The 12,708-nt window shown below is 42.1% G+C and overlaps 1 protein-coding gene across 1 annotated transcript in view; it reads right to left on the reverse strand.

The window, feature by feature from the left end:
- The window catches only part of ass1 (argininosuccinate synthase 1), a 28,565-nt gene that overhangs the window by 8,024 nt on the left and 7,833 nt on the right, over positions 1 to 12,708 (reverse strand). The window contains exons 3-10 of the mRNA XM_056432393.1: positions 12,625 to 12,693; positions 12,009 to 12,197; positions 10,599 to 10,655; positions 10,411 to 10,485; positions 9,656 to 9,726; positions 9,535 to 9,565; positions 4,007 to 4,097; positions 825 to 909 (exon numbers count right to left, since the gene is read on the reverse strand). Of these exons, the coding sequence (XP_056288368.1) occupies positions 825 to 909; positions 4,007 to 4,097; positions 9,535 to 9,565; positions 9,656 to 9,726; positions 10,411 to 10,485; positions 10,599 to 10,655; positions 12,009 to 12,197; positions 12,625 to 12,693 (668 nt within the window). The remainder of the gene's footprint in view (positions 1 to 824; positions 910 to 4,006; positions 4,098 to 9,534; positions 9,566 to 9,655; positions 9,727 to 10,410; positions 10,486 to 10,598; positions 10,656 to 12,008; positions 12,198 to 12,624; positions 12,694 to 12,708) is intronic.

Genomic DNA, 12,708 nt, shown 5'->3' on the forward strand with positions numbered 1-12,708 from the left:
GAGCGGACAGAGTTCAGATTGAAGTGGTGTATTGGAAGCTCATTTTGCAAGTGACTTTTTTTTCGTCCCGACGACCAACAACAGACGGATTGGAAGCTCATTCTGCGCATGCGTTAAATGCGTAAAAAAAAAAAAAACTAGTTAAACCTGTAATTGAATTAACGCGTTATTTTTCACAGCATTACAAAATACAAGATATTAATTAATTCATTAATTGAAAAGAAAATAATTCACACCCTTCCTGTGAGCATCATTGGTTAACCTTTCAACTAGCCGAGGCATCTTCTAGAGTCAGTTTTATTCATCATAGCCTGTCCTCAAATATTATATTTTGAATAGCAAATCTGAACAACTATTTTAATCTCCTCTGAAAAAATCAATGCCATACATACAAAACTACAAACATTACAGGTAATTAATACGCAGCATTAACCTGAAGATGCCTCATAAAACCCAATAACAAGGTGTGACGGTGATGACAATTTCCTGAAAAGAGAAATTGCCAACAGGTTCAAAAGCGCCTCAAGAAAGATTTGTCTTCAGTCAGCATCAGTCCTTCAGTGCTTTTCATTTATGCGGACAGTTGGAAAGAGGAAGACGGAGTGGCGGAAACACAGGAGGGAAAACTGCGGTGGGATTTGATCCCGGGCCAGCAGCGACAGACTCACACTTCATTCCAGAGGTGGTGAACTTAACCAATGCTACACCTCTGGGGACACTTGCATACTATCATGATAGATGTCAAGTGAGAACTTCTCTAACAAATAATTTATAGAAGTTCTGAAAGTGCTTTTCAGTAAATACTTTAGAAATAAAATGCTGACCCAATCTCATTGAGGTATGAGAAGATGTCCAGCGGTGAGTCCTTGGACTTGCCTTCCTTCACATTGGTCACCTTCACCGGCAAACCTGAAGGGAAAAACAATGTATTGAATGATATCACACAAACAGACGAATAACATTAAAATAAACACTGTTTGCCAATTATGGATCTTTAATTCATATAACTTATAATGTACTTGCGACCCAAATGGTACCGCCCATAATAAAGCAAAGTCACAATCTTCAAATTTATTTTTCATTTTATGAGAGTCTGACATGGCAATTAATGTAAAGTTGTCATTGTAGTTTGCATATAAAAGATGTATTTTGATTTTAAAGAAAATAACTTCCTAAACAGACTTAAGTAAAGTTATTTACCATGCCTAAATGCAGTATACATATTATTGTATGGCATCATTCACTACTCGGACAAAATGCTAATTATCTGCAAGAAGGGCAGCACAAATCAAGTGTTTTCCATCGAGACCAAAAATAAATTAACACATGACCGACAAAGATAAGAGTAAAACTAAAACATTTACACAGTTAAAACGGTTTGGGAATAACTACTACTTTTTAAAACAAAATGAAAAAAATTCATTCCAACAAACAAAATAGAAAAACAAAAACAGCAAAGAGTTGATCAAATCTGTTGACAAGTGCTCGTTATCACAGAGACTGAAATCAACAGTCGTCAGCTAAAAGTAAAAACCGTCACAAAGGGAGGCGGTGAGAAGGGCTAATAAATTCAAAGGCCCTGCTCATTTGAAAGCTGTGAAATCGTGGGCAGGCCTTTTCCTAATTCAATTACACGCGCAGCTTTGTTACCCAAACTCTCTTTAGCGCTCAGATTTTTGTGCGCCACTGAGTATTTGTGTGTTCATGCGCAGGAGGAAAAAAAAAAAAACACACTTGCAGATTCATCATCACCCATCATCCTTTCACTATGTCCAACACAAATGTCTTTTTTTTCTCCTTCCTTTTTTTTTTTTAAACACCCACACTCGCTCAACACACACACTTCCTCTCTAAAGCCACTTAAACCAAGTACACATCAATCACTGTCATGGACCTGCTTATTCATGGCCTTCAATGAGCAACACAGGCCAAAGGTGGAGGCGAGGAAACAAACATGAGACGTGTGCGTGTGTGTGTGTCGAGAAGGAGAAATAACCATTTACAGGCTACACAAGAGGAAATGAGAAAAGAGCTGCTGATATTCACTCCATCCATCCATCCGGCGTTCAGTCCTACACATACTTTAGCATGCTTGCAGTTGTCAGTCACGTGGCTTTGAAGAGAAGAGCAGCACTTCTGCCTTTCAACCATCATTTACAAAGCCCTCATAGGAATGACACGTGAAGGACATGACACATTATTTTAGACAAGGGCTTTGTTGACGGCCCATTCTCATATCGCGGGAATTGTGGTGGCTCCCATGAGGAAGAAAAAGTACCTCCCAGTGCAGGAGAGGGCAGTATGGATGGTGCATTATCAAAACCACACCCCCTCCCAGATACCTAATAATTAGATTAAAAGTTCAAATAAATTAAGTGTCTGAACGTGGGAGTGTCGGGGCCGGCCTTTCGTCCCTGTGCTCTCTTTTTTCCTCGCTCTCTCCATCATGCGGGATCTATCATTCACTGAGGGGTCTTTTTCTCTCAGTGATCCTTTTCTTCAGTTTTTTGCAGCCTAACAGTGCAGACAATGGAAGCACAGACACAGTTGTAGGAGAAATTACTGCTTTACATTTTTCCACTCTGTCTCCTTTTCCTCTCCACTCCTTTGGCATGAAAGGAGGGACGGATGAAATTTATTTTTCCCGGGGAATGGAGTGTTTGACGGGGGAAAAGGTTTGCTGTCGTTAAATATTCTTTTTTAATCAGTGAGAAAACTTTGGTGAGAAAGGCGGGGATGAAAAGGTGGGCGGGGGAATGAAATGAAACATTCTTTTGCTGATCTTGTGCTCAGAGGGAGGAGTCGGCTCGGGTCTTTGTGTGGACAACTAAAACAGCTTTTGTCATAGGGTGCTCAATAATGGCACAGAGAATATGTGTGAAAACGGAGCAAAGGCATGCAAAGAACCCGCGAAACCGGACCAGGCTTTACCACTGCCCTACTGTTTTACAAAAGCCCGTCTCATCTCCTGAAGAACAGACACCAAACTACTTGTTTTATAGTTAAACATTTTCATTGGGAAACTGGTAAAGTTTGACCGGTTACAAGAACTTGTTCGGGACACCATTTCAGTGCAGCTACATGTTGAACACTGAATGCCATTTCCATTTGCACTTTTAGCAGCTTCAGTGGCCGCACATGTTCCCACCAGATCTTCCGCCAACCATCTGAACAACCCTTATATTACCTCATAAAGCTACCCATCAAGCCCATGGGATCAGAGGAGCTAGTGTCTCTCATCCGATTGATGTTAGAGCTCTGCAGCCTCTGCTGGCGACCAGGGATGAAGAGACATCTGTGCCGTTTGCCCAAGGCAAGGATGTTTCTTGCTATATTCTCTTTATGCAAACATGTGACACTTTCCACTATTCAGCTCAGCCCTCATGGCAATATATCTAATGAGCGTTACTCCAGCCCCTCAGGGCTCGGTGTATTAGATGGACTTAAAACTTCCGGCCTGTGTGTGCCCCCAGGCCAAACATGGCAGCTTTGGACCAACTAATGCTGTGAGGGGTTAAGGATAAGTCTGGGTGGTCAGGAATGGTGATAAACTGCAACCGGGTCAGCGTGAGAGCTGTAGCCCTGCGGCAATATCCATCAATGTTAAGTAACATGAAGGGACGTGGGCACTCTCACTAAAGTATCTGAAGTGTGTTTTGCAATGTGTGTGTGCGGGCACATGACAATACAATATTGCACCCCATCAATATTGATGAGTTACACATTTCAGAAACTAAGCCTGGATAAAGTCATGACATTTTTCAATGCAAGTTTCAAAGTTTAAATAATTTCTTTATCATTGATATTTGTAATTTGCTGATTCATGCTCCCATACAAAGGAAATATAAATTGAATTTACATTGAATAATATTAATATTATCAGCACTGAGCTTTCATAATGTATATTTGACTTTTGGCATTACATTTTGGAAACCCCAAAAAATAATCATTATTATTTTTAAACAGCGGACTGACAGAACAACTGACACTTGTTGCAAGCACAAACCGTTTGTGAACTCCATCTCCAGGACATCAGGGGTGTTGGGAGAATCTTCCGGGTTCTTGGTCATAAGGTACAGGTCAGCTGGAGCGTGAGTCTGGAAAAACACACAAGAAACACACTTAACCTCTCCATTTCACACACTTTTATTTCCTTTGATGAATAACCAGGACCTTCTGAGACCTCATCAAACAACAGTACTGCGGATGGGGAGACGATTGAGTGAGGTGATAACGGACGACTCGAGACATAGCGGGAGAAGAAAAGAGAGGATGAGGCTTGAAAAAGAAGAAACCTGAAAACACCATCAGGAGTCGAGCAAGGACAAAGAGAAAAGAAAAAAAATCAATGTTCCATTTTTCTCCTCTATTTAGTTTCATTTTCCCTGCATGGCCTTTCCCCACAGGGGAAGGCGGGGAACGTGTGATGCAGATAGAAGGAGAAGGATAGTGGGAATGGGCAAAAGAAAGAAATGACATCCCCAAAAATAGTGATCACTTGTCAACGCACACCCGATAGTATTACAGAATCTATTTGAGCAAAAGTGTGTCCTCAATAACATTCTGCTCATCTGTAAAATCTCAGATCTCTCGATTCCAGCATGTGCCTGTGGTTCTTCCCACCCCTTCTTCACTTCCTCCAATTCTCCAGTTTTGATTTTCTGAGTGACACTTCCTGTCCATTTCATTTTCAAATGAAGCATTTTGCTAAATGGGCGTCACACAACAAAAGCCTTAAAGTCCACACCCTAAATCCACTAAAGTTGTCCCGAGTGACAGATGTGTCGTTTTTCCAGATGGTGGGAGCCAGGAACGATTTCAGTAAGTCATGTTGGGACCTAAAAGAGCGTGGCGGTCTGACGTGTGCCCAGCGATGTGGCCCTCCAACAATTACACAGCATTAGGACAAGGCGATGGCCAATGTCTCCTGAGCTGAGGCAAATTGCAGGGGGACTATGCAAAATAACTACTGGGTGCACTTAAATGGAAAGCTTTACCAGACACTAAATCATCATACAATAACTAATCGGCATCCGCTCGTCGCCTGTCAGTGAAGAGAAAACGACCAGCGCAATTACTTTCCTTCCTTTTAACTAAACACCAAAATTGACGCCCGTTTTCCTCTCCTTTATTTTCTGCCTCAGTGCCCTGAAAGATGCCAAATGAGAGCGAGCAGGAGAGAGGTGAAATGACTACCCTAAAATGCCTTTTGATGCATACTCTGAGGGACTGGAGTTGAAATACTGGAGAGTATGAATGTCTATGCATCTTGTGGACATGCTGGCTGTAAAGGATTGGTTGGTGCATTTTTAACCTAAAGCCACAGTTTTTAGGTTAGTTGAGGTTGCTAAATTACATGAAAACCTTTTGCATTTTACTTCTGTGGTTTTGGACATGCTGTGCATTAATTAAACAATGAGCTCTACATTAAGTCTGTCTACCACAACATCTTCACATTTTAGCTTTGGATTTATTAAGATTTTTGGTGTAAGAATTTGAGTTTACTTCCAGAGAATCAAAATATCATTTAGATACCGAGTGAGTGTCTTTAAACTAAAAACCCTTGAGTGATTGACTGCGGTATGGTTTGGAGAATTTCCCCTTTTAAAACGTATACAAATTATTGCCTCGGGTTGAGGAATGCTTGAAAACTAATGCATACTCCAACCACGAGAGCTTACACTTACTATTGGTCTATTGGATACAAAAGAAAAGGAAAAGTACGGGGAATGGGCTTGTTTCCAGTGTGCCAGAGATCAATGCATTTCAATTCAAACCCCCTGCAGGTGGAGCGCTCCCAAAGCCATGGCCCTGAAAGAGTGGAAAAGGTAGAGGCAGAGAGGGCGGGTGCAGGGGGTATTGGTGGGAAATGGGGCATGAAGCGCACCATCATGTAGCACAGAGCAGCTCCTTTGGCAGTCTTTGCTTCTGCCATATTGTTGTGCTAAACGTGGCCCATACAGCACACAAGAAGGCCGACGCATGAACTTAAAGCAAGTAAATTTCTATCTTTCCACACATTAGTTGCCTCATTGGTTTTCAATCGAAGTCAACGGAGCCAAAAGAGGCAGAGGTGGCAGGAGGGAGAGGGGGAGGACAGAAGGGGATAGTTGAGAGGGAGATAGAGAAGAGGATGGGAAAAACATCTTTGACGCAATGGGCTGGAAATGACGCTTAAATCACCACGTTTAAAGTCTGTCCTTCTCTTTAAAATGCAAACACGGCAAATTGAGACAAGAATAAAAACAATATATACGTGCTGAAGAGTTATCTATATTCTTAACACCGTGGATGTTTTGGTTAATGTTAGGGCCTCGGCTGAATTTAATGAGGACAACAAGCACTTCTACATTGAGGCAAAGCCATAGATGAATAAAGGGAGCTTCCGCTAAGTATTACAGGTCAGACCAATCAGACCCGGGGGCAGCGAAGGCACCTGACCAACGCTGACCTCTTTGCTTCAAAGCACACATTCACATGCATACATACACCTACAACTTCCTTCCCCTGCAGGCCATCCTCTGTCGTCCTTCTTTCCAGCCGGCCATGCGACCAGCAGAAAACAAGTTTTCATTTCCTCTCTGCGAGCGGCGGCCTGGCGTCACGCTCCTTTACTCCTGGTCACCACGAGCAGTGGCCCATCAGCCTCTGATCAAAGAGCGCAGCGGGCCCGAGGAGGCTCACTGACACAGGCTATAATTAAGACTGAGGTGATGTTTTAATGACTCGGGACGAGTGTCAGGCTGCCTCGGGCTGGGCCTTGACTGCTCCTGTGTGGGGAGACAGCGGGAGGAAGTAGTGGGCGGACAGTGGGACGTGAAGCCATCTATTAATTGGCATATAGATGCTCAAATCTGATGAATATAGCATATAGGAGATGTGGCATACTGGACAGTAATACAAATCTGACCAGTCAATGCCAACTACAGGCGGGTTATATGCTTTAAATCATCTGTGATAAGCATTGAACATTTTACACATATATATATTACTCTTAAACATTCAATTCAGCAACATTTATATTCAATAATAAAGTGGGAATGTTGTTTATGGCTAATTGTGTGAATTACATGCGCATCCACGAATACAAATCATCTATATCCAATATTGCTGTGAAGCCGGCCTGTAAACGGTTCTGCAACATTGCTTAAAATGGTCCACAATAAGCAAAGACATGTCAAAGGGATATCCTTGTAGGCATACAAGCTAAGCCTGAAGAAAGAACAGTTTTATGGGAGCACAATTTCCACGACCTCTAGCTCAATGCAGTCAACTGCTAATAGTTTGAAATGTGACTTTATGAACATAATAGCCAAAGCTGCCCTGGGCGCATGTCTTCACATAGGTTAATGCTGCCAGATGGAAGCGAGTAAATACAACAAAAGTCACCAGGCCATTGTGCTCAGGCAAGGGGGTTCGGGGTTATCAGGAAGGATACCGTGTTAATCACAGAGTAACCTGAACTCCGCTGACTCTTATCTACAGGAGAACATATGAGCGACCATTCGGACATTTCCTAATCTGACTGTGTTGAGCAGAGAGGGGCCTTTGTGTCACATGTGGGGGCGTTGTGGGGTTTGAATAGTCGAGGTCCACCCTGAGCCTTTAGGGCTGTAACTAGAGGAGAGAGAGGCCGATACAGAGGGAGATACTTAGAACATGATGACCTCTTTCAGATGACCCTGCAGGTCGATCAAAATCTGTCATGTTGGTTAGAAATTCATTATGTTGTTGCAACACTGGTTACTTCTTGTCAATTCCTATTTGCATTAATTTCCTGCTTTAAATTGCATTTAATGTAATAAATGTATTATAATAATATGTTAAAAGTTCGGAATTATGTTTAGATATGTTGTTACGTTTACTCTGACCCTAAATAACAAACACACTTTGTTAAAGGACCAATTGCCAGAGGTTGTGGCTACTGAACATTTCTCAATAATCACAGCTTGTTCAAAGTTCAAAATATCATTTTGTGCCAGTGGGTAATGTATTCAAATCCTTTTACCACTCTGGACCCTTGCACCGTAAATATTTCATTGTATTTAATGCCATTAATCGATTCAATATTGGAGTAAATGGTCCAAAACAAAACCCCTGAATGAATTGGTTGCACAATACGGTCATCATACATCGCGATGCCATTGAGCCGGTTCGCCTCATTCTTTTAAACATTTCTCCACAGGCCGACCAATAAAGGAGGCGGTGGAGGTGTGGGAAAGGGACAGAGAGTGAGAGTGAGCTAGAGGTCTGCGAGTTACAGTGGCCCTGCCCCTGCATCCCCACTCCAGCAGCGCGGGACCCCCTCGCCTCCATGTGACACCCCGTCCATTGGGGACTCATCTGTCTGGTGCGCTGCCTTTGTACTTTACTGTTACTGGTGACATTTTGGTGTCACGGTGTCACGATGAAATGGCTCCCCTCCCACGTCGCAGCCCGCGGCGCCGCAACCAGTGGAACAATGAGGTCCCGAGGAGTTGGGGCTGGAACTCAGGAGGCCCCAGCTGGGCGCAACACCCTAACCCTTCCCCCTACCCGGCTCCCATGAAATCGGGAATTAGTCGAAGCTTTGCTGACGACAAGTCAGTGTCTGTGTGTCCCAGGCTCTTCCCAGGGCCCGGCGAAGACCCGGGGTGAGGAGAGACACAGACACAGACACAGCGACCAAGGGATGGGAGCTTTGGGGGTCACCGGGGGCAACCTGTATGTACTGCTTTGACCCCTGACCCTAGCAGAGATCAAACTCCATCTCACCCATGGAAATGTGGGAGTGTGAGAGATGTTAGTCTCTGCTGGTATGGGTCAGCAGAAGCGACAGTAACTCTACTTGGGGATATTTTTACTGTCGCTCCGAGAGGATGATGCATTTCATCAGTAATAAAATAAAAAAGTGTATTATTTTGCCCGTGTACTGTTGTGGAAATGACAGCAAACATTATGTGTGTATGAGAGGACAAATGTTTTTTTCTACTGTAAAACTGTTCCAATTTTAAAATCTATTTCTGTGTCGGATGACAAATGTCCCGTGTAATTTCGTCATTTTGTTCGATTAATCAAAATCGAACACAATCATGATCAAATAAAAGATTTATAAAACAGGTCCTGATCTCATGAGACCATCGACTGTCCAGATCTGTAAATAGAATCCAAAGACGTTGCATTTAAAACTGTTCAGGTTTATGTTTTCACCGTCACAAATGTCTCCAATTCAGTTTTCACAGGTCCTTGAATAATAGTGTGAGCGATTAAGATTACACATAAAAAAGTAAGTCATTATTGTCGGGGAACATGCACTTGTGAGAAATAATTGTATGTTATAAAAGATGATACATTTTCCATGTATTCAACCAGTGCTTATTCATAACAGTGTGGACTGTATATGTAAAGACATTTCTGTAGTTACTATAAATGTGTGAGTTTCATTAATATACCCGCATGCCACATTCCACATGGCCAACAGGCGAAAACACGAAAAATAGAACCCATTTTTTAAAATCAGGAATGTGTAGACATGCCATTGTGAACTGGTCTTACCTTGGGGTTCTCCAGAATGCCAGACTCATAACTGTAAAGAAACAAAATTCAGAAAATGCCAACAAAAAAAAGGAGGAATGTAACCTGGCTCACGAAGGTGCATCACAGCAGTCCCACCCACCTGATATGCATGAGGTTGGCGTCCATGCTCCAGGGGGCCTTCGGAGTGACAGGCACAGGGATGTCATGTTTCTACAGTTTGACAGAGAAATGTGTTACATGCGGTTTGGTTTGCCTGTAAGCCAACTGCACCTTAAGATTAGAGACGAGCAATAGATAGAGATACACATCTACACACACTTTTATCAGAGCTACACTCCGAATACAAGGAAGCAAGCACACTATTTTAAGCGGCGTTTGTTTTAGCGTAACCAAAAGGCCCCACAAAACAAAGAGGAAGACACATGTTCAAAGGAAGGGTCAACAATTTACTGTGTGATTCCACAAGTGCTCCACAGGCCAACAAGAGAGGAGTTTTCACTAAAACATGACCACCCTCTAGTGGGGATAAACTGGTCAAAACCACCATCTAAATGGGACCATTGGAGCAAACCACGGATATTTCTGGTTTATTGTAATCAATGCATTTAATTTTAATATGCTGCTGATAAATCATCCCAAATGTGTCAGACAAGTGAAACATTTTTCAAACCAAAATATACTTAAGTTAATCTATGATAAATACGGTACTTTCATCCATGACAAGTTGTTGTTAGGTTATAATTGTAGGTTCTTACTTAATTTTATAGACCAAATGGTGAATCAATAATTCAAAATCAGTACAAGATTTCTTAATAATGAAAGTAATCACTAGTTAGACACCACCAAATCGAACTATGGATAATAAGTTCAACATAAACAGACTGACGGCCTTACCTGTGCATATTCCATCAGGTCGATTCTCCCCCGGAAGCGCTTGTAGAACTCAGGGATCCTCCACGGTGCAATGATCTGAACGGCACCGACAGAGAGAATCAGCCGGGCTGCAGCAGCACCATCATTTATCAGATGCTGCGTCACACAGTACAAGCCATGAGCTCCAGACAGTACAACAGCCAACTTACTTTAACTTCAGGGTAGAGGGCGTAGCATGTGAGCTCAAAGCGAATCTGGTCATTGCCCTGCAAGACAAACACAACGGCTCAGCTTTATGTGCCACAATATTCAGCTGTATTTATGTTCAGTTTAAAAACCAACAACAGTATCTGACAATGTGCACAGTAAAAAAAAAATTTACAATTAAATTTTCATCTTTTAAAAAAGGGTCAGAGAATAAAAGTTTGGCTATTTCCCAAAACCGAGAGTTGACATATTCGAATAAAAACTATACAAATTGTTGCAGATTACTTTTCTGTCATTTGGCTAATTGATTTATTGACATTTCAGCACAAGAGTGCAGTGGCGGTCGAGCGGTGATGTATCCTATAGCTGGATTGACATGTGATAAATGCAGAGATCACATCCTGCTTGTGTACATTATAAATATTTTATTGTACATTGCTCGGCCTCTTAAATAAAATCGGCATAAAGATAAAACCTAAAATATAAAAAAGGGAAGCAAGCTGCAGCGTCTTCTTCACATATAAGAACATAATACATTCAATAAATGAATAAACACAGGTGATGTTACAAGTTATCATCCGAGGTCTGTATTGTAACCTCATGATGTGGCATCTGTCTCCATCTTCAGGAAAAGTATGGACACTGCATTTTTGACTGACCGCAGTAGAAATAATCCCCAAATATTTGTAGGCAAAATGTATTTCTTCTGAACCCCTTATTCTGACCAAAAGAAATGAAGTGAAGTGTTGAACCAATCAACAGTGTGAAACTATGCACTAACAGTAGTCATATTTGGCATGAACTCCAGGCTAAACATTAAAAAGACTTACTCACTGCTCACTAAATCAGTAAACTATTCACCAGGCCTCCAGAGCAAACAAATATTTGCATTTTCCTCTGAATTGCAGTGACTTGTTTCATTTAGCCGACTCTTCAGTACAAGTAAAGGTGCAGACGATAGTTATAACATCAGTTTTACATTAGCAGGAAACATCTGTTTTCATTAAATGAATACACAACTAAAGAAAATTAGAGTTTCTCAATGGAAAGCTGTGGCTCTGAGGGTTGATTTCTCGGTTACTGTTTGGTCCAAAAAAAGTTAATCGTCAACCCTGCAAACATGTGGCCTAAATCCTCTTGCCCAGACTATGAACGGTGACGTTATTAGTTTGCATTTAGAAAAGACTTGGGGGGGGGGGGGGGGCCTCCTCGTGAATCAGACACACAGCCTGTTCGCACAATGTTGAGGGTTTGATTCAAACGTACTCTCTTCTGTACCAGCTGTCGTATAAAAAAGGTAATACAATGTCAATTTAAAAACAGACTTCATTTGGGCTGGGTTTCAGTCACATGAGCAGATTATTGGATATTCTCCCTCCTCAGACTAGTCTCTTGTCCCATGTCTGGTTTACCTTTCCTGTGGCACCATGAGAGACAAACTGGGCCTTCTCTCTGCGCGCAATCTCGACCTGACTGCGGGCGATGCAGGGCCGAGCTATCGCCGTGCCCAGCAGGTATCGGTCCTCATAGACGGCATTGGCCTGAACCGAGGGCCAGATGAAGTCCTCCACAAACTCTGAACGCAGGTCCTCAATGAAAACCTACACAAGAACGAAAGTCAGGACACACACACACACATGGGTATAATGTTAAGTCTTCAGTTATAATTTCTGAGCCATTTTAAATGTGAGAAATATTGAATGACATCTTTCCTTTTTTGGGAAAGAAATAACTGATGATTTCTTGACACAAAAGAGCTTTGTCTCATACTGCAGGTATGCGACCTGAACCCAGAAAACCTCAGAATAAAAGAAGCTTCTGATTTCCATTCAGCCCAGCGTGCTTTGACATTGTACTTTAAGAGTCTACACACTTGGTCAACCTTTGGTCATCAATGTTATAGTAATTTCTTTATTCATTTGATTTTTTCTATAAATATCAACATTGAATTAGTCAAAATGATTTTTGCCGCCATGATCGTGGAGGTCTGATATCGCAACAACATATTTCATTCATGCCGTCTCTTACCTTCTTTGCACCGAGCTTTTCGGCCTTTATCCGGGCAGCTTCAAAATCTTCTTCTTGCCCAATGTTGGCCTAGAGAGACACATT

This window comes from Pseudoliparis swirei, chromosome 15 (genome assembly GCF_029220125.1).
Source record: "Pseudoliparis swirei isolate HS2019 ecotype Mariana Trench chromosome 15, NWPU_hadal_v1, whole genome shotgun sequence".
In the NCBI taxonomy this organism is placed as follows: Eukaryota; Metazoa; Chordata; class Actinopteri; order Perciformes; family Liparidae; genus Pseudoliparis; species Pseudoliparis swirei.